Source organism: Manis javanica, chromosome 15 (genome assembly GCF_040802235.1).
Source record: "Manis javanica isolate MJ-LG chromosome 15, MJ_LKY, whole genome shotgun sequence".
Taxonomy (NCBI): Eukaryota; Metazoa; Chordata; class Mammalia; order Pholidota; family Manidae; genus Manis; species Manis javanica.
In genome coordinates, this window is record NC_133170.1 from 83054326 (window position 1) to 83074469 (window position 20144).

A 20144-nucleotide genomic window follows, 5' to 3' on the forward strand; every position below is an offset into this window, starting at 1 on the left:
GCCAACCCAGTTACCCAGCCATTCTATGCAACTGACACCAACAACTCTCCAAGTCAGGACTGGTCCTCAGCAAGGCTGCAGAGGAAGATATTGGCCTCCAACAAGATCATCTCTTTGGCTGCAGGTACCACCAACCTGGTCACCTGCAACCTCCAACCAGTAAAATCATTGGCACTTGGGCATTTCACTGCCTACTGCTATATACTCCATTGTCCCTGCTAGTCTCATGGTGGCTAGTTAAATAGATCTATAGATCTGGGCACCATGTGTTAGTTTCTTTACAGCAATATTCTTGGTACATGCCTGACGAGGACTGCTCTGTTTCTACCTGTGACCTGGAGTGATCCTACCACCTCCCTACGCTCCAGGAACCAGTTATTTCCCACTCATTTCTTGTTAGGCAGAGCAATAAATGCATTAAAAGGAACTAGGCATTAAAAGAAAGGACTGACATCTGACTTACCTGCATAAATATCTATTCTGGTAGCATCAGCATCTCTGTAATCAAAAGAAAAAAAAGATCAAAATGAGAATATGAATATCAGCCATCAAAATACATACTATTTTGAGCAGGAAGCATACTTTTTGAGTCTATTTTCAGGAAGTCATACAGAAATTCTGTATATGTTAAAGCTATACTTTTTATACATGGCAACACAATTTTCCTTAAACATGTGAAACACTTCTGGACCTCCAAATTATTTCAAATAATTGAATAACACATAGGGTCTGGTTACATTTGTTTCATATGGATTTCATGGTGAAAGCACCTAGAGGATAAGAACATTCCCCTTTACACACTAAAAAATGACTCAAATCGGTTTTTCTCACTTTTGACTACAATCAATAAAAAATGTTCCAATAACGTGTTCATTTTTTTCCTTCTCACCAAGAAAAAAGGAAAATAATCTACCACAAAGCCTATGAGAAAAATCAGGTCTCATGGTATATATACGCTATAGTCAGACTGATTCACAAGCCCATAATTTTATCCTCCCAAACCATGAAAAGAAGTTGGAGGCACCTCACTAGACTCCAACCATCAGCTGAAATACAAGTTCAGTCACCAGGGAAGGCTTTCATTAAGGCCTGGAAATTTTTCAGAGATAATTCTGCCAATTCTGCCAACTACCAGCAAGGAAAATGAGGCACAGAGTTTCACTGGTTTTAAAGCAAAATATCCATTCAAATCCTAACAGCTCCACCATGTACGAATGAGTACACGATAGACATAAAAACATTTTTGATTATCAGAGATTGGCAAGATGTGCACATGAGCAAGAACACATACTCTCAGGAATCTCCAGTGAGATTGGAGATTCCATATGATATACAAAATTAGAAATTTGCCACAGTACATCATGATCTCACTAAGCTAATAGTGGTAAATTCAGTTTATTAAACTATGATATTTTTTAACTGAATATAAAGATTATGAGTCAATCATATGGGAGTTTTCTAGCTAAACAACTAACACACTTCAATGAACAGTCCAGTGAATTACAACAATAAAATAACAGTATAGACAGAGGTAGACAGAAAATGATCAGCAAGCTCATTAACTGGGGATCTGTTTAGAAAATACTCTTCTGTCAACTCTTACCCTCTTCCTTCATTAGTCATCAACACCTGGTCAATAAAAAATATGTCTGGACATTATGTTTGTCTACAGGAAAACGACTGAAGCAGTATTTTCATAATATAATTATAAACAGATCTTGATTTAAATTTCGCTATTTGTTTATATCTGAAACAAACCAAACTTCTTCACAGTCTTGCACACCTACAGGCTTCTGTCACAAAGAACTCAGTATAACACAGCCCTGAAGACAGATTTCTTCTAAGCACAGCTGCTAACAATGGAAGATACTCTCATCAACTAATGTCATTTGACAAATATACATTTTGGGAAGATTCAAGACTCCGGCTTAATTTTAAAGACACTGGATGGTGTACTGTCCAGGTAACACAAATTACATCAGATTTTATCTGCCCCATTAATTTTATTCCTAAGTTTCTATCTTAATTCCCTGTGTTTCACCACAATTATCTTGCTCTGACACACGAGGGACGAAAACTTTAGGGGTCAAAAGGTCACTATTTTTAAGCTGGAATACAAAACAGAATGAATTACAAGTTATTCAAGTAAAGTGGAAGCATCAACTAATGTTGTTATTAAAAATACTTTTTGGGTAAGAGGCCTCTTGGGAGCTGCAGCTGTTACAGAACTGCCTTCCTCTTAAGTCTTCAGGGAGCAGTCACAAGGACCCAGAAAGTCTTCATGCAGACTGTATGCCTGAAGACTACATACCTTGCATTATCAACCAGTTCAGCAAGAGCACCAAACAAGAATTCATGAGTAGTACTGAAACGATAAATATCAAGAATCAGCAAAATAATTAGACTTGAACTTCACAACTCCTAATAAAAAGTCAAGCTCATAAATCATTTGTAAAGTTTTTAGGAAAAAAATCTAAAATCTCTATTTGCTTTGTTGCTTTACATTACTGAAATTTAAATTTCTCCACAATTCTAGACTTTCCAGAGCTCACTGATCCCCCTCAAGTGTTGATCTATCAAATACTGCTACCTACACAGACATTGTTTATCCTTAACTGTGTTGAGAAGAGAAACCTAAGATTTCGATTTGTACTACTGTTAAAAGCAGTGTTTTTCACTATTCATTTTCATTGCTTTGACCAGCTGTAAGTTTCTGTACACCTCTTAAGTATGCTCAGTGGACTTGCCAGCATTCTGCTTTACCAATACCTGTATGTGACCTCAAGGAAAATTCATTTGCTTTTGTGCAGTCTATAAACAAAACTATTCCATTTGAAAGTGGGGATAAAGGAGAGAATATATTTCTTGATTTTCTCCAGTTCTGGCTAAAACAGAACTTTCTCCACATTAAAAAAGTAATCGAAGACCCTCTTGAACAATTCCTCCTAGGAGGACCAGAGCTTGGTGTGGTCTCTGTGAAAACTGATCTCTTCAAGGAGGAAAGCCAATGGTCATCTCCTCCTCCAGGAGGCTGCTCAAAATTTGGGTTGGGTAAATAAACATATTATTTAGAACCCAATAAAGATGACATTTATGCATAAGATGTATTCTTAAAATTGTTCCTCCAGTTACAGTTTAATCTTTAATTTGTGCTACTTTCCATAATAGTCCTCATTAGATATAAAAGTAGAATGTGGCTATCTAGGAACCTTGGTCTTGGATTAAAGAAGATATAAAATCATTAACCCACACAATACATTATCATCATCAACTTTTCAAACTCTTATTTTTATTCCAGCTTTAACAGTTTCAGCCAATAAAGTGAAAATTTCTAAAAATTTAGAATGAAACATACCAAAGTTAAATAATCAGTTTCTAGCATCTCCATTCACTTACTGTATTGCTTAAAACATAAAACAAATTGTAAAACATTTGTTTATAAACACCCTAAGCTGAACTATCCAGGAACACTGTTTTTCCTCAAAATCTTCTAATTTTTACAAATGCAAATTTTGAATTAAAACTACCAGTTCTTGGAATTTTAGGAAGAACTTCTCAGAGATCAGTGAATATATATGTTGCTAATCCAAACACAACACTAATAAATACGTTTTAACAGAAAGTAGAAATTTTATCTCCAATTCACCTAGAAAATAGAGCTCAAATTCTTCTGACCAAAATTCAGTTCTTAATTTACATGAAACAAACCAATTTCAAGAGGAAAACCTGTATAAAACATCCATATCTTTAATTATTAAATATATTTGTCTCAAGAATCATTCTCATAAATTCTTCAAATCATCAAACTAAAGAAACAAAAATGTATTCTGTAGATTACTCCACTAAAGAAATGAGAACAGCTAGAATATTAAGGTGACTTGCTGAAGGTAATGTGAGTTAAAAGTAAATCTAACATTTGTTCTCAGGCTTTCAAACAGTCATTTTCCTGTCCTAGAAATGATTTAGGAACTTAGAAAATGAATTAGTTTGCTCTACTCTAAATTTTTTTAAATTCTGAAGTGTGTTGTATAAAAAAAATAATAATCTATTCCAAAAACAAATTCTATTCTAATACTTCTCATTTCGGTAAGAATCTGTACTTTCAGTCAAGGAATCTCAGAAATACAGCGCTGGGAGCGGAGATGGGAAACCTTTACAATAATGAGACTACAACTCAGGTGGAGAAATCTTTGGAGTAAGTAAGTTAAAGAATGAGGTATCTGGTGTTCAGTAGTGAGGACTGTGAACATGAATAATCTGGAAAACTGGTTCTGATACTCTGCCATCAGGACAAAAATAAAACATAGAAATAGCAACTGTTTTTCAGCAATACATATTTCTCATTGCTTTACATGAAAATGAGAGCCATTCACAACTCAGTAAGATCTCAATAGGGCAAGCACAAAGCACCTATGGCTAAGTTTTCACTGCTTTCAATGCAGTATTTAGAAATATGCCTTGTGTGTTTAGAAACTAAAGAAAACATTCCAAATGGGCTTCCTGTTCTCCACAGTATTAACACTGTTCCATACATATTTCAGAGAAGTTAAAAGATGTCTTTAAAATGTAGCTGAGGGGTGCTTTTGTGATGTATACTAACACATCATAAAAGGGGCCTTTTGTGACAACTGTTGGTAAGGTCAGAGACAACACTCAGAATCTTCTCCAAACTCCCAATTGATTAATGGTGAGTCTTGCTAAAAAATGCAAAAGCCAGAGTTCTAGGTCTCTTAGAACTATAGGAACTAAAAACATACCAACTGCCTAAGTACTCCCTTTTTTTTTTGCAAATATTACTCAAAGAGGTGCACTCATTGCTAGCTAGCATTTGAGGTAGAGGTATTTGAATAAATATCAAAGAAAAATAGTTTCTTCACAGAAAATTATTTTCATGTACCCAAGAAAGATCAACCATCTGAAAAAAAGATTTTTAACAAATTCAATCAGTTTCAAATGATTGTGGGTTTTATACCATTTGTGCCGTGATCAAAAGAGTTTTGCAGCTCAGCATTTCCAATGACATTCATGTGTAAATCTACTAATCATGTAAGAAAAATGGTCTCCATATTTATAGTCAGCCTCAAGTTAAACCAATAGATTACCTATAAGCCCATTACACAGTGATAGCTTCTGCTAAATTCTTGGATATGTTGACAATAGCTAAGTGCCTTATTTGTTAGAAAATAAAGCTGAGAAATTCTAGAGCAACCATTTTACATTCAAATAGCTTTCATATATTTAGAGTGTGAATCCATGTTTCAAAAGTTATAAATCGTAAGAAATATTATAAGTTCCTCTATATAATACAATAATAAAACAACCCTAAAATATCGTATGGCCAAGATAATAAGTTATGAAATGTGCCAACCAGAAGAGACAGAGAGCAGGCCAGGTATCACATACTTAAGCATCCTGCTCTATCAGACCACTTAGCAGTACTCTAGTGACTTCAGATATGCATCTTGTGCCAAAGGACCATTACTACCACCACTACATCTGGAATCAAGAATCTAGATTGCTCATGAACTTTTTACTAGCAGTCACAAAGTCCACCACCAAAGAGCAGTAACAACATAAAACTTAAAACCCCTAACTTTTATCATCTTGTACTAGCAATGTCCACCATTAAGAGGCATTAGGCTAAGGCTCAAGCTATCATGAGAACTTCCAGGTCTGCTTTAAGCCTTAAAGCTAACGGACCCAAGAGAATAATTGTCAATAGTTACCACAGACCTAATACCAAAACAACAACAAAACTCAAGACAGATATTTACTGTCTCGAACAAATGCTCCAGAACTAAGAATTTATCTGCGTAATGAGTAAGACCAAACAGCAAGTTGTTACCACACTGACCAACTTTTACTTTATCTAAGCTGTTATAAACACAATAAATAATGATCACCATCTGTTCAATATGTAACATGCATAATTACTTTATGAAGTTACAAATTTTACATAATCCTCATGAACACTCAGATTAGCCCCATTTTATACAAAAAGACTGAAACTTAGAGAAGTTGACCTGTCCAAGAACACAGCCAGGAAAGTCAAATCCAAGTTTGACTGGCTCCCAAGCCTCATACTCTTTCCATTCCATCACACTGATTTCCACCCTTCTAGCCTGGGCTCTGCTTTCAGGTCTACATTAAGTGGGAGATAACCAAAGGGCCATTTCTTCCATAATTTTTAATATGGCAGTACTGTAGATGTCAGAAACACTAAAATGGACTTACGTTTTTAAAATCAGAACAAAGTACTGTAAGACAAATCATCCCCTCTCTGAAGGTGACATTGTATCTCTTAACACATAGGAGATAATCTACCATCACTGAGTAACAAGTGACATGAAAACTTAAAAATTTGTTTCTAGTAATGAACTTCCAGTCAAGTCACCGATAAAGAAATCTCTTGAAATGGGTTACAATCCAGTAATGTATCTTGGGTGTTCCAAGGTTCCTATTTTCTTCAACAAGAACTAGACACCTCCAAAAACAAATAATTCAAAAGGTGTGATCCAGATAAGAAATTTCAGAGCTTTCCAAATATACATCCAATCCTCAAATATTCATGCAAGCAGGTGGTTACAATTCAATAAGTCAAATCCAAAGAAAATTCTCCAATTTCACTTTAAACAAGTGACTTAACTGGGATTCTATCCTTTGCCTTGGCTCTATTGTTAATAAACCTATTGTTAATAAACCTATTGTCCACCTATTGTTAATAAACTATAAAATAGTAAAATAAGCAAAAAGAATATCCCAGAATCCTTCAAACTTGAGGTTCACCGAGACAGACTAAAATTGAAGACTTTAAAGTGGGAAGTAAAGTGTGTGTCCTTTACAGACAAGGAAGCCAGCCCCGAAAGGTAAAACTGACTTCAGTGAGTACTGCCTAACAGTTAAAAACACTAGTTTTATTGCCTTAAAATCTTGGTGCCTCAATTCTTCCACTTAGCAACTACATTAACTAGCATGTAATTTAATCTCTTGAGCCTGCTTTTGCAAATTCAAAATAGGAATAATTCTTACTCCAACAGAGTTGCTATAAAGATTAGACTACATTTAAAAGTAACTGGATGAAGCAATCAACTCTACTGGGATTACCATATAGTCTGTCATTCCAAATTTGGCCCCTCATTCCAAAATTCAGAATGGAGATAGCCATTTATCAAACATAATCATCTGTAACACCTAAGTGGCCTTCAACTACTTATTCTCAAGATGGCAGTTCAAACATAAAAAAGGCTACTTAACGTTTTGCCCAAGGCTAAATTAACAACTAGCTAAGTAAACTTGGATTAGCAACCTTAGCTGGATTTTAGATTGATCATACATGACATGAGAATTCACATGGGTGACCTCTATGGTACTCAACCTAAAATGTTCTAGTTCAATAATAAGCTTTCTAAACAAAACAAAATAAAACCAGGCTCTCATCACTTGGCAATTCACTTCACTACTCAAGAAAAATTTTATTTCCTTAATAGGAAAAATGAAATAAAAATACAAGCTTTATCACAAATAACTTTTTTCCCATAAAAGGCTAAAAACCATTGTACTATTTCTACATAACTGAAGTGTATATTCTCAACCTTGACGGTGGTTCTTCAGATCTCTGGGTCATTCGTTTAGCTGCTCATCACCTTTCCAGAAACCAAAATGGTAGAATACTTACCTTTGTCTCAAAAGTGACCAATGAATGTATTAAAGCATTAATTTTGACCCCACTAGATTACTTCCGAGACAGTGGGCATAAGAACTAACCCAGGAACATTCCAGGCCAATTTGGAGTAATGGTAATCTTTTCAGGAATTTAAGAACCATGAACACAGTATGTGTTCTGTGATTTGCACACATTTTGGGGAGAGGTTATTTAAATATGGGTTTAAACAAGTCTCCATTTCCTATTTAGCACATACAAACTATATTGGATGTAGTGACAAATTTCCAAGGAAGATAAAGCCAACTGCTGAAAAAAATTTCTTCCCAAAAGTTGTCAAATGTCTTCATTCCTCTTTTTTCGTTGTTAGAAAGAAAAGACTTGCTATAACCCAACTGTTGAGGCTGTTGTCACTAAAGAGAAACAGTTGATACTAGAATAGTCCAACTTCTGGAGATCCAAAGAACAGTACTTGTTAGATTCCTATCAAATGAAACAACTCAGTAGGTTGACTTCAAATAACTAATGCTTGCATTTGATCAAGTAACTTTCGATCCAACAAATGATGGTCGTATTCTTTTGGATTAGCAACAAATATTTCACTGATCTCAGCTCTTCAATACAGGGCTCAAGACTCATCCAGTGATACATTCCAAAAAGTAAAGAAGCAAAATACTGGGAGGAAAGGATTTCTGTATTACTATCAAGGAATGAGTTATCTGAGACCTCATTGGCGCTTACAGAATACTTACGAATTTGTATGCAGATATTCAAAGGTTAGCTGAGCTCGATTCAGACTGCTGTAATTTGTGAAAGCCATGAGTGCAATGAGGTCTCCAGTCCTTTACTAAGGAAAAATAACCTTACAGGAGAACAAATTTTCCAGGATTCCTTCCAGTACAGCTTTGGTGAGACTGTACTCCTTACGGTTAAGTGAGGTTACCTACGCTTTACCCAAAATATATTCAAAGAGTCTAAAACTACAGTTGATTTTTCCTTTCAATTTTTTTTCTTATCCTCTCAACAACTATGATGTAGTATTTTGGAAAGAACTACGTCATATAAACCTGTAGTCTAAAGGGGCTTTTAGCGTTGTTACAATAGTTCAATAGCCGAATGTGGAGGTCCTGGAGTAGATGGTACTGCAGTTGGCGATTTTATTATTGTTCCATCTTCATGTTCTTCAGGCCTTTTTTGATCCTCACCTATCCAGAAATGTACCAATTTCTGTCATAAAGCGGGGCAATCACCCATGTCTTCGCCACCAATGATCCTGGAGTCCTTAAACCCGTACCCGATTGGCGACCACGATGTCGGAGTGCAAATGGCGTTAGTTCCGGCTTCACCGCATCCCAGTTGAAAGATCTCCCAAGTGCTGACAGCCGATTTGTTTCCAAAACCCAGAACAAACGCAGCTTGCTGTCCCACCCCAATCTCTTAAGGGTAGCGCGTCAAATGACCTCGCACTGACCCACTAAAACGCCTCAGAACTGACCCGCCCAAATCGCCTTAGGCGGGAGGCGGCCCCTCCCCCAATCCCCTCAGACAGCGGCCTCAGCCGATCAGGCCCTTCCCGGGCCCCGGGCCCGTGGCCGCCTCCTAACGGAGAGGAGTTAGTCCCAGCTCTCAAGCCCTGGATCGAGGGTAGTGGCAAGCGCACCACCCAACCGGGCGTTGCCCAGCGCTCGCAGCTGCCTTTGTCCCTCCCCACGGAATTGGTAACCGACAACCGCAGGGCGCTCTTGGAACCATGTGCTGCCGCCGCCGCTGCCTCCGCCGCTGCCGCAGCCGCCGCCGCCTCCGCGAGACCAGCCGCCCGCGCGCCGCGCTGGAGATGTTGACAGGACTGAGCGTCACGAAATTCGGCGTTTAGGGTTTTTCCGCCACAGCGCCCACAGCCACCGCTTTGTCTTCGCTGGCTCACACAACCTGTGCAGCCTCGCACACTCCCCGACGCCCCAAGTCCCCGAGGCCTCCGCGGCGCATTCGGCCAATCACAGAGCCGCAGATTCTCCCGCCCCCGCTTCGATGCGACGCCTCCGGATTGGTGAGTCGCGTATCTCCACGTGACCGGATCTTGCTTACTGGGCCCGCCCCTATCACGTGAGAGAGCGCCCCTCTCTTCCTGCTTTCCTGACCCACTCCGCCATTTAAAGGAACAGTACCGGGGGCGGGCCGAGCGACGCAGCCGGGACGGTAGCTGCGGCGCGGACCGGAGGAGCCATTTTGTCTCGTCGCCGGGGAGTCAGGCCCCTAGCTCGAAGAAGCCCTGGCGCGCCCTCCCCCCCTCCCCGGTCTGGTAGGGCGAAGGAGCGGGCGCGCGGTCGATCGAGCGATCGGTTGGCGGCTCTTTCTCCTGCTCTGGCATCCAGCTCTTGGGGCGCAGGCCCGGCCGCCGCGGCGCGCGCCCGGTGGCCGTTGGCGCTCGCGCCGAGTCTTTCTTCTCGTACGCAGAACTCGGGCGGCGGCCTATGCGTTTGCGATTCGACGAGGAGTCGTCCGGGTGGTCGGTGGCGGCGGGCAGCTGCTCCGCCCCGCTCCTGGGGAGGCGGCGGCGGCAGGATTTGGCGCGGCTGGGGAGGCAGGGGTGGCTGGGCCCGGCCTGGAGGCCTGGCGCCATCCTTCGGGGCCTGCAAGGACCCAGTTGGGGGGACAAGAGGGGGCCGGGGGATGGTTGGTGGTGGGCTTCCTACTTTGCCTTTTCCTCCTTATGCCGCCTTAGTGAGGGGCGGGAGCTCAGGCGGCAGCTCCGGGGTGGGGAGACGAGCTTCGGAGTCGGAAGAGCTGGGTTTGCTTCCGGGCCTAGCCACCAGCTGGCCGAGTGACCTTAGGCAAATCACTCATTTGCGCCTCAGTTTCCTCCTCTGCCTATCAATGTTTGCGGGGTTTGAAAGCGCTTAGTAAACTAAAGCGTCGGTGTAAGTAAGAGATGATTATCGTTTGTAATGGGTTGTTTGTTTTTCCCGAGTTGTAAGAAAACATAGCAATTGCCCAGTCCTTGGATTCAGAAGCTTGGAATCATGGATTGGAGTTGGAGATCCCCAAACTCCCTGAAATTGTATGCAGAAATTAGTGGGAACGTGCATTTTAGGGGAATGAAGATCCATTCGCCAGCAAGTTCAAAAGGGGCTGGTCATGACCCAGAAGAGTTAAGAACCGCAATTCCTTAATGCCACAGAGAGGAAACTGAGGCCTAGATGTCATTTGGGATCCTTCATAACCAATTTGAAACTCCCGTTCGAATCCCTGGGATATGTGAGATGTTTTCTATGCATAATGGATATTCGGGGTAACAACACTCCATGCTTGGCTTCTGAGTTGACTTTCCTTTCACATGGGGTGCCTGAAGGGTGGCTGATACATATGGTACAAAGGCACCCAATGTAAAGCAGCTAAAACTAGGAATGGATGTGTACTTTAGTGTCAAGAAGGCTACTGAAACTGTGGCCTAACAACTCTTGGCTTTCTGCTGCTTTCCTGGTGCCTGACTACCTTTCTGTTTCATTGACCGTTTTCCACAACCATGGTTGCCATCCATTACTTCTATTTTATATTCCTCGTCTGTGTGGTTGGTAGTGAGCAGGCTTATTTTTAAATGATGCTACCAAGTCCAGCTAATTAATGGTGCAGATGGATTTGTACTAAGCTGTCTCACTGGAATAGAATGAACCAGGCACAGAATTCCTGAAGATGTTTGGGGGTTTGTCTTTATTAACTGAAGGTTACATTCTCTGAAAAATTTTGTTAGAACTTCTGCTGAACCTCAGAATCAGTGGATTTGGAAGTGTTTAGAAGCTTAACTTTTTCCTGGCCTGCTTTGTATTCTATTATTTTGCAAGTGTGTTACTAAGATGGCTAAAATGCCAGTTTTTGCTTCTTTGTTTAATTGTCAGCTGCTTTTATCCAATTCCAGGCCGTTATCCAGCAAACACTATTGAAATGTTTGAACATTTGGATTTCAAACATTTTTGTTTTATGGAGTGGTGCTTACCAGTGGTACAACTCTAAGCAAGCAAACACAAACACATTTAAATGCATTTTTTCTGGTTAGATGTTAGCCAGTTCTGTTATTTCACACAAAGTCTGAAAAAAATCAGTTGACTTTCCCTTTACTTAAAGGGCAGAGACAAGTGGTCTCACTTCCAGAGAAATGACTGTTTCAGAGAAAAATGTGTTGGTCTTTCAGCTCTTTGGTAATTAAATCTGGATGTACCTCAAAAGAATCTTAAGACTGTGGTGGTAAGATGCTTTCCTCAAGAGAAAGGAGGGAAAAAACAAGTGGAACTCAAAAGCTTGAAATTCTGTGACAAAATAAGAGCACATCCAAGATCGGAGTTGAAAGGGTGTCACTACAGTGTTCTGCAGTAGCTGAAGCAGATGTCTTTCAGCGTAGCCATGGTATGGACCCCAGATTTCCAGATTTTCAAGAAATGAACCTGCGACCTGAAGAGCTTTTCAAGATGTGACAGGAGCTCTGACGCTGGATATTTTTATTTTGAGTTTTGAGACTGTTGACCTTGCTTTGAGAAAAAAGACAACTGAGCACCTACGGCCACCAGCGCTGTTGCTGGGAATTCGAAGACCTTAGTTTCTGTCAGCCCTTCAGTGCAAACTCTGGCAACATTCCATCCCAAGTGAACTACGGTACACGCCATTTTCTTTACCATCCCTGCACTTTTGTTCATGTTCTCTACCCTGGAATGCCTTCCTCTGGTTCTTTTTGTCTTCCACCATTTCTTAGTATCCAACTCAGATGCTTCCTTCTCCACGACTCTCTTAACTTTACCAAAAAAAAAATCTTTTTTAAGTTTTACAACATGTTATTAGATATCTTTTACATATCTATTATATGATGGCTTGTACAGTCGTTATTTGCAGGTATTTGCTCTCTTTGCATATAGCAAACCCCTTAAAGGCAAAGGCCTTGTCTTTATGTATCTTTATCCACACATACTACCAACATAAGATGAAGCATTAATAAAAACAAGGAATTTAGAGAGCAGTCTATCTCAAAATAAGTACTTTACAAGTGTTTGATCACTATGTGGCAACCTAATTACTCTTGGTTAGGAAAATAATCACTGTTGGCCATAACTCTTTATTTCATGTTTTTGTTATTTTTAACTTAAAACTTAAAAAGATTTAGGGAACCCTCAAACACAGAGACAAACTAATATATTCCTTAGAGTATTACAAACAGGTACAAGGACCAGGGCCTTTTTCCCTGCGTACCTTATTCTCTCTCACTCAATCTTGTTGAAATGAAAGTTAAGGACAGCTTTTAAAAGTAGGAGGTTGTAAGAAAATTTGAGGAAGCCATTGGGAAAGGAGGAAGGGCATTATCTCCTTTGCTTTGATATTAGTATATAAACTTAAATATGTGCCACCTGTGGAGCCACTTGTTTGTCCCCCACCAACCACTGCCCAGCAGTCTGAATACAAGTTACTTCTCCAAAGTATGAGACTTAGGGAGGTTCCTGTTCGCTGATTCCCTGAGACAGTTTGTCCTTAAGAGTCAGAAAACAGTCTTTGCCAGAGATCTCTGTTCTTATCGTAAGGCTCTTTTTCTCTCTCATTATCTGCCAACTTCTAAGCCAGGCTTGTCAAGAATTAGTACCCATAGGCAACTGATATGCTACTAGCAGACCCACCCCAGGGTTAAGAGTCCTGTGTAATTCCATAGGTTTGTTTTCACATCTGTTTTGTCCCTGTCCCTTCCAGTCCTGTGCCTCCTGATTGCTGCATGTTTACCTGGACCTTCTGACCACCTTCCTTGTGCTATTCCATCAGCCTGAAGATCTGGTACCTGGATTTTTTCCCATGGTGATTCCTACCACCTTACTACTGAAGAAGACACCATTCCAGTGAACCACTGTGACCCAGAAGGCATTCGGCCATCATGATGTGGCCTTCACCTCTACTTCTGCCCTGTTCTACCCAGATTCATTAAAGTGAAGTCAAATTCCTCAGGCCAAATAGCTGAAGCTATTTTATCTTAACAGAGGCCCAGTTTGTTCCTTGAGTATGCATTTTGTTTCTCCAGTTAAAGCCTTCAGAGACACATAATAAATTTGGACCAGGGGATTATCAACACTGTTCAAAGAATGGCAACACCTTTTTGAGAATGACATTGGACCACACCGCACAATCTTACATGGTTGAAAGTTGTGAAGTGTCTAGGATCCCATCCAGGTCACTGGACCCTGTTCTTTTTCCACTTCAAACCTCTAGTAGCCTACTGAATGAGCAGATACTCTGACCCATTGGGATCAAAACAAAGGCACAGTGAACTCTTCATACCATCTTCTTTGGGATTACTCAGGAACCAGAACTTTACACACGAATCTAAGAAATTCTGCCAAGGAATCCCTTTACTTAACAGCATCTCACAAGCTCCAGTCAGATTCCAGAAAAGGCCTCTTGATACATCCAGGTAGAATCTATATGGTAATTTCTTATGTTTATATAACACTTTATAGTTTCAAAGCACTTTTACATGCATTAATCTGAAAAATAACAATAAATCATAACCCCCTTTTGCAGGGACTTTTAAAAGATGATCCAAGGTGACAGCTACAAAGTTGTAGAGGCCAGGTCTTCTGACTCCCAGTCCAGTTCTCTCCTTAGAGTAACTTAGCCTCTGCTTCACCCAGTGTTAAGATGACTGGAGATTGGGAACCCCAGACAAGTTTCAACTTCCTGATTCAGGAGGTCTTAAATGTAATCTTGTGATAGCTGCTTCTAGACCAGAATTCCGTGGTTGTAGATTGTCCAGTCAACAAAGTACATGTTCATCTAACAAGACTACCCAACATGAAACAAAGCTGCTTGTAGACCTTCTGACAATCTATGGGCTTCTTAAATATGGCCTAATTGATTGTTCATACTGTATTCTTTTTCGTTGTTTTTTTTTTGGTATGTGTTTTAAGTCTTAATAATATTCCTAGACAATCTTACCTGTGGTCTCTATGGTCCTCTATTCCCAAATTAATATTTACACAAAATGAGCCATCCGTTTTTTTTTTGTTTGTTTTTTTTTTTAGCAGAACTGTCCATATGTATGCATGGGTGGGTATATGATATACACATAACAATATATATGTAGAAAGAGTGTCTAAAGTTCAGTAAGGTGGTAAAGTACTGTAAAATGTGTATTCAAATACAGGGTATTGCATTAAAGGATTTCAGAAGGTTTGCAGCAGAGAACATCATTTAGAAGTTTAGTCCAGTGTGTGCTAAGTTTACTCAAGCACAGGATGTGACAGCATTCTTCTTCATGGAATGGGGAAACTGCATTAGAGTAGTATAGCCAGTTCTTCTTGATGGCCCTGGAAACCAGAAATAAATAACATCTCTGAAGCCCCCTCTTTCTTACTTTGTCAATAACTGGTTGAATTAGTGTGTCTCCATCATCTGAGAGTCCTGTATCTTGACCATTGCTTTTATTTTCAAAGGAACCTCTAGAATAATATTTGTAGGGATACACAAAATGGGAAGGTAATAGGAAAAAGTTAATTGTCCCAAAATTGGATGAATTCCATGATATTTAACAATATGTCTGCCCCCAGAATTCTACACCTAGACATCTAGTTCAAGGGCATTGTATCTCAGGTGGGCAAGGACATTGGGAAGAAAAGTGAGGAGGAGGAGGATGGAAGAAAGGGTAGAGGGGTGAAAGGTTTTTTCTTAGAATTTGAGTTGTTACCCATTGAGCTCTTACCAGTGCTTGAAAAGAAGTCACCTAGCCTTGGGACTCTCAGGATAGTAGTTACAAAGAAATGAAATGCGTTTTGCAGCTCTATGTTGATTGCAAAAACCCTAGTGCTCCTGTCACTTACAACCCATAGCCTTGTTCTTTGATAGTTATTTGATGCCCAATTTCAGACAATCAGAATTTATGGAGGATTTCAACTTTAATCATTCTGTAGTGGGACCCACACTAGAGTGAACAGGGAAACACCTTCTTGGCTTACTACAGGCTTTGCTCACAGTTTCTGGTTTCAGTGACCTATTTTTTGTATTTCAGCATTTTGTGAACAACTTACTCTTAGATCATTGGTTTTCCAAAGGCTTTGTGGCCATGAAGCCCTTTGAATGAAAACTCTGTGGAAGCCCAGAATAAAAGTGGAGCTACTCTAGATGAAGCAGGAGTGGGGGGCCTGAAATCTGCCACAAGCATCTTCCTTTACCAGCATGGTGACACCTAAGGAGACTTCTTTACAACACCTAGAATTCTTCAGAACACAGTTTGAAAACCACTGCTCTAGAAAACAGTATGTTTGACCTGAATGGCATTCTGATCTGTACTTCTCCCCAACACAGCCCATGTTTAGTTGATGCTGAACATTCTTAGGAATGCTTAACTGTGGGCAAACTCAGAAAAGTGTAAGAAGATGGGCATATCTTTGCCCCCAAGAGTAGTCACACGGTCTGAAAGTGTTATCAGATGGACCTAGATTAACAGCTCTCTACCACAAGAAGGACTTCAAATGAGGAGTGATTCCTGGAATTGGATACAGCCAGAGGGCAATTCATAGTATTTTACACTGACATACCCCCTGGCCCAACTTCTTTCACAAATACCGTATGCTCTAGTGATACTTGAAATACATGATTTTGAAGTCTTGAGCCTCCTTGGATACCTGAATCGCCAGGTATTGAAGCTGGTATTGAAGTCGATGCCTCATTGAGGCCATATTAGATCACCTTACACATTAGACCTCCCATCATCAGCCATGGTACTCTACTTTGTGTACAAGCGATAACTGTTAACTGAAAGCAGAACTCAATATTGGCAACATTACCTAAAAGGGTACCTAGTTATCATTCACCTTATTCTCAAACTACAAGTTACTATGACTCAACCAGTGGCAGTTATTCTGCACCTTGGTTTTTATTCAGTTTAACTGCTGTTTCCAGGATAAATGAGCTAATAAAGTTGAAAAAAAATACCTCCATCACTGGCTTATCTGCCTATTCTGCTCCAAAATTATGAATACTCAGCTGTAACTACATGTAACACCTGATCCACAAGAGACCATCTTTGAACATACTTATCACGTGTGTGATTTAAAATACAACCATTTGGAAATTTTTCTTCCAGCCAATGAGAGATGTTCTTTTAAGACAGGTCTTTTGATTTCTGGTACCATCAACAGTAGGTGCTAGGGATATTTGGAGGTAGGCCATTTGACCAGGTCATGATAGCTTACTTGCTGAGCATCTCAAATTGCATATCATCTGCCTTTCTGCTGGAAATGTAGGCTGACTTGAAAAAAACCTACAAAGCCGTGCAGCTAAGGATTTTATCACTAGACTCATGAGTTTCCTGCTGCTGTTTCTGAATGTCACAAGACTACAGCCCTTTGTCCTTATGGATGTTTTATGGAATTTCATCTGTCTCAATACTGTTTTACACTGATTAAAAGAGGCTTACTTCATTCCTTGCCATGAGATACACTGAGACACTAAGAACAACTTACATGTTTCTGCAGGAAGGATTCATTTCATGAATTCCCAGACCAGATCATGTCAAACAAGTAGACTGATTTGTGTCATGAGAAAAATCTTATTCTTTTACTTCACAGTCGACTTAGGGGCCAGCTGTTCCAACTACTATAATGAATGCACTAGTTAAATATTGGAAATGGTTTATTTATATCTTTGTCATCCTAGATGAAATGTGGTTACATAATTTGGTCTACAGATCATCAAACAAGATCTAAGTCTGGCTAGACTGTTCACCTTCAACAAATACTATTTGTAAAGAAGAAGTTACCTACAAACTCAATTTTTTTACTGTCTTCCAAGTGTCAGCTCAGTTTTCTGTTTTTTTTATAGAAAAAGACATTGATCTACACTGCCAGTCATTCCCTTTAATCCTGTCAAAATGAGAGCCTTAAGGTGAGGATGATCATCTGTTCAAGAGTCTAATGTACACTGTATAAGAATTGGTAGATGAAGAATCAAAATGCCTAAAACTCAAACCAAGGATCTTTCTTATGTTCTCCATGCCTCAGATTTCATCTAAATCTTTCAGCAGCACTGCTTAACCAGTCTGAGGCCTTGACTTGTTTATAAGATGATTCTCAGAAATAGGCTGAGTTACAGAAGATGGAGACTTAATTACCAAAGAAATGGTCAACCTTGATGAACCTGGCTCTCCCAACCCTATCACTCCCAGATGTAGCATAGACTCATAAACAGAACTTGAAGTCTGGATTGAGGATATAGCCACCTTCAGAGCTGAAAGTTCTTGGGCAGATGGGCAGAAAAATGAAAGCTACTGTACCTGACTGACCCTTTAAGATCCGAAAATTGTATCCAGAGTAAACCCTATGGAAACCCTGGAGTACTCAGGGTAAAAACTAATTTACAGAGCCTTGATATTAATCTGCCTGTTCTTCCAGGTCATATCGTGTCTGTTGGTATGGCTGGCCCTGCTGAAGGTACCCGACTTGCATGTTTACCTGACTCAGCCCTTCCTTGCTGTTTTTGACACGTTGATGCATTCTGACTGGCTGTCCTTGAGAAGATGAAAACTGATCTCAGCTGTTCTTACACCTAGTTCCACCAGGGAGTTTTGAACAGAAGCAACCTGCACCTTATCTTACTGGACTTAATGTTCTCAACAATGAGGACCATGCTGCATACTCCTTTTTTTTTTCTTTTTTTTAAATGTAGAGTAAGCTTCTATATGTCTATATAGTTGATCATTTTCAGCATCTGGAACCCTTTCTACCAGATCTGAAGGATTACAGCAGATCAAAAGCGCTGCCCATTCCTCTCTTCTGCAATAATACAGAGATGAGTCTGATTCACCAGTACTCACAGAAATGTACCAGTTCAACTAGGCAAAAGACTTAAACCCAAGAAAACTTTTCCACTGCACTTAAAAATTACCACTGACTTGAATAGCCTCACTGCACTATTTGCCAGTTGGGAGCTAGTTATGCTTCATGTCAGCAAGACGGTTAAGCTCTCAGACTAATGACCACTGAGTTTACTTCAATTGAAATTCTATAATCATCCAAAGTATGCCATTGGACATGATTATTCCATTCAAATGGATTATAAGCTTCCTGAGTATAGGACAAACATAATCTTCAAAAATTTTTTCAGAATACTTTTATTATCAAGGAAGTAACAATGCCGTTTGTTACTGTTCACCTTTATGAGCGAAGATGAAACTTTTTGACTATCTGGTCTTATCATTGACATCAGTTGTTTTGATTGACCAGCATCCATTCCATCTATTTGTAACGACTCCCTGATGTTTCTTGGAACCACCTCTTCCTATTTTCAGGCCTTGTGGTTCAGACAGTCTGACCTACCCTTAGGCTTCATGGAGGAAAATGCAATTCAGACCTGATCAGCACAGTCCATCTCCTTGACCAAAGTGATTGGTTCAGGAATGATTAATGTGATTCAGATTGATCCAGTGATGCTCAGTCCTGAGTTTTTCTGAACTGTGGAGGAGAAGCTCAGAAGCTCTCTTTACTGAGGTTGCTTTGCTTTTTAGGATGAAACGCTCAAACCAGCAGGGCCTACCATATCAAATGAGCCAGTCAGAGAATGAAGCCAGTGTGGAGGGAAGTGGAGCCAAATGATGGAGAGACTTGAGTCCTGATGACAATGTTTGTGCCCCTGGATCCAACCGTGCCTGAAGCTAGTATATCCCCTGGACTTTTCAGTTATGTGAACCAATAAATAACCCTCTTTTGCTTAAATTACTTTGAGTTGGGTTTCTATTGCTTGAAGTTGAGTCCTAAATAATATGCTATCTACCAACATTGAAACTTGACAAATCCAATAATTTATTAAATTAGAGGTCATGGCCACACCGAAATTATTTTTCAAACTAGAAGACAGTGAAACAGAAACTGACAATATTAAGTAAGTTACTACAGAGGCATAAAAATTAAGTACATGACAGGAAACTAGAAAGAAACCTAAATGTTCATCAGTGAAGGATTGTTTAAATAATACATGTCTCAGCCATATAAGAAAATCTACATGTCTGTTAAACTCAGTACATCTATTTTGTATGAACATGCAAAAATGGCCATGATACATTAAGTGAAACAAACTATTGATAGAAAAGCGTATAGTGTGAATTCATTTAAGAATTTGTGTGTATAATGCATAGAAAAGTCTATTAATGGCTTTCTTTGAACAGTATAGATTACAAGAGTTTATACATTTCTGTGTTTGGATATTTTACACTACTCACATTACTTTTAAACTTTACTTAAAAATAAAACATTTTTAAAATGTAGTGCTTAGTGTCTGAGTTGGTAAGTTACTTAACACTAAGCCTGTTTTGTCAACTAAAAATACCTGCTTTTATGTTAGTGAATATTTAGATAAACATTTATCATCCATTACACTGACAGATTTTGTACCTTGTTTGAGAAACTCAGAGCTTAGTAATTGCTCTGTAACTTTTCAAGCATCTCTCTTTAAATGTCTTAAGTGTATTTGG

General features: G+C 39.6%; 2 protein-coding genes and 1 long non-coding RNA gene across 5 annotated transcripts in view; 2 read left to right on the top strand and 1 right to left on the bottom strand.

Moving 5' to 3' along the window:
• The window catches only part of MORC2 (MORC family CW-type zinc finger 2), a 39199-nt gene extending 29597 nt beyond the window's left edge, over positions 1 to 9602 (bottom strand). Inside the window, exons 1-3 of one of the 3 annotated variants that reach the window (XM_073222548.1) lie at positions 8413 to 9602; positions 2312 to 2365; positions 464 to 498 (exon numbers count right to left, since the gene is read on the bottom strand). In XM_073222548.1, coding sequence (XP_073078649.1) covers positions 464 to 498; positions 2312 to 2365; positions 8413 to 8480 — 157 coding nt within the window. In that variant the 5' untranslated portion in view covers positions 8481 to 9602. The remainder of the gene's footprint in view (positions 1 to 463; positions 499 to 2311; positions 2366 to 8412) is intronic. The other 2 variants (XM_073222550.1, XM_073222549.1) reach the window with 2 other exon arrangements.
• LOC140846405 (uncharacterized) lies at positions 9599 to 19392 on the top strand. Its single transcript, XR_012125449.1, has 2 exons — positions 9599 to 9707; positions 17501 to 19392. It is a non-coding gene; the product is annotated as an uncharacterized lncRNA (long non-coding RNA).
• TUG1 (taurine up-regulated 1) lies at positions 9918 to 19392 on the top strand (the record flags this gene model as incomplete). Its single annotated transcript, XM_073223490.1, has 3 exons — positions 9918 to 12304; positions 13382 to 14093; positions 15687 to 19392. A coding segment is annotated over one exon (465 nt), but the record flags the coding sequence as incomplete, so codon positions are not given.
• Positions 19393 to 20144: the final 752 nt, after the last annotated feature.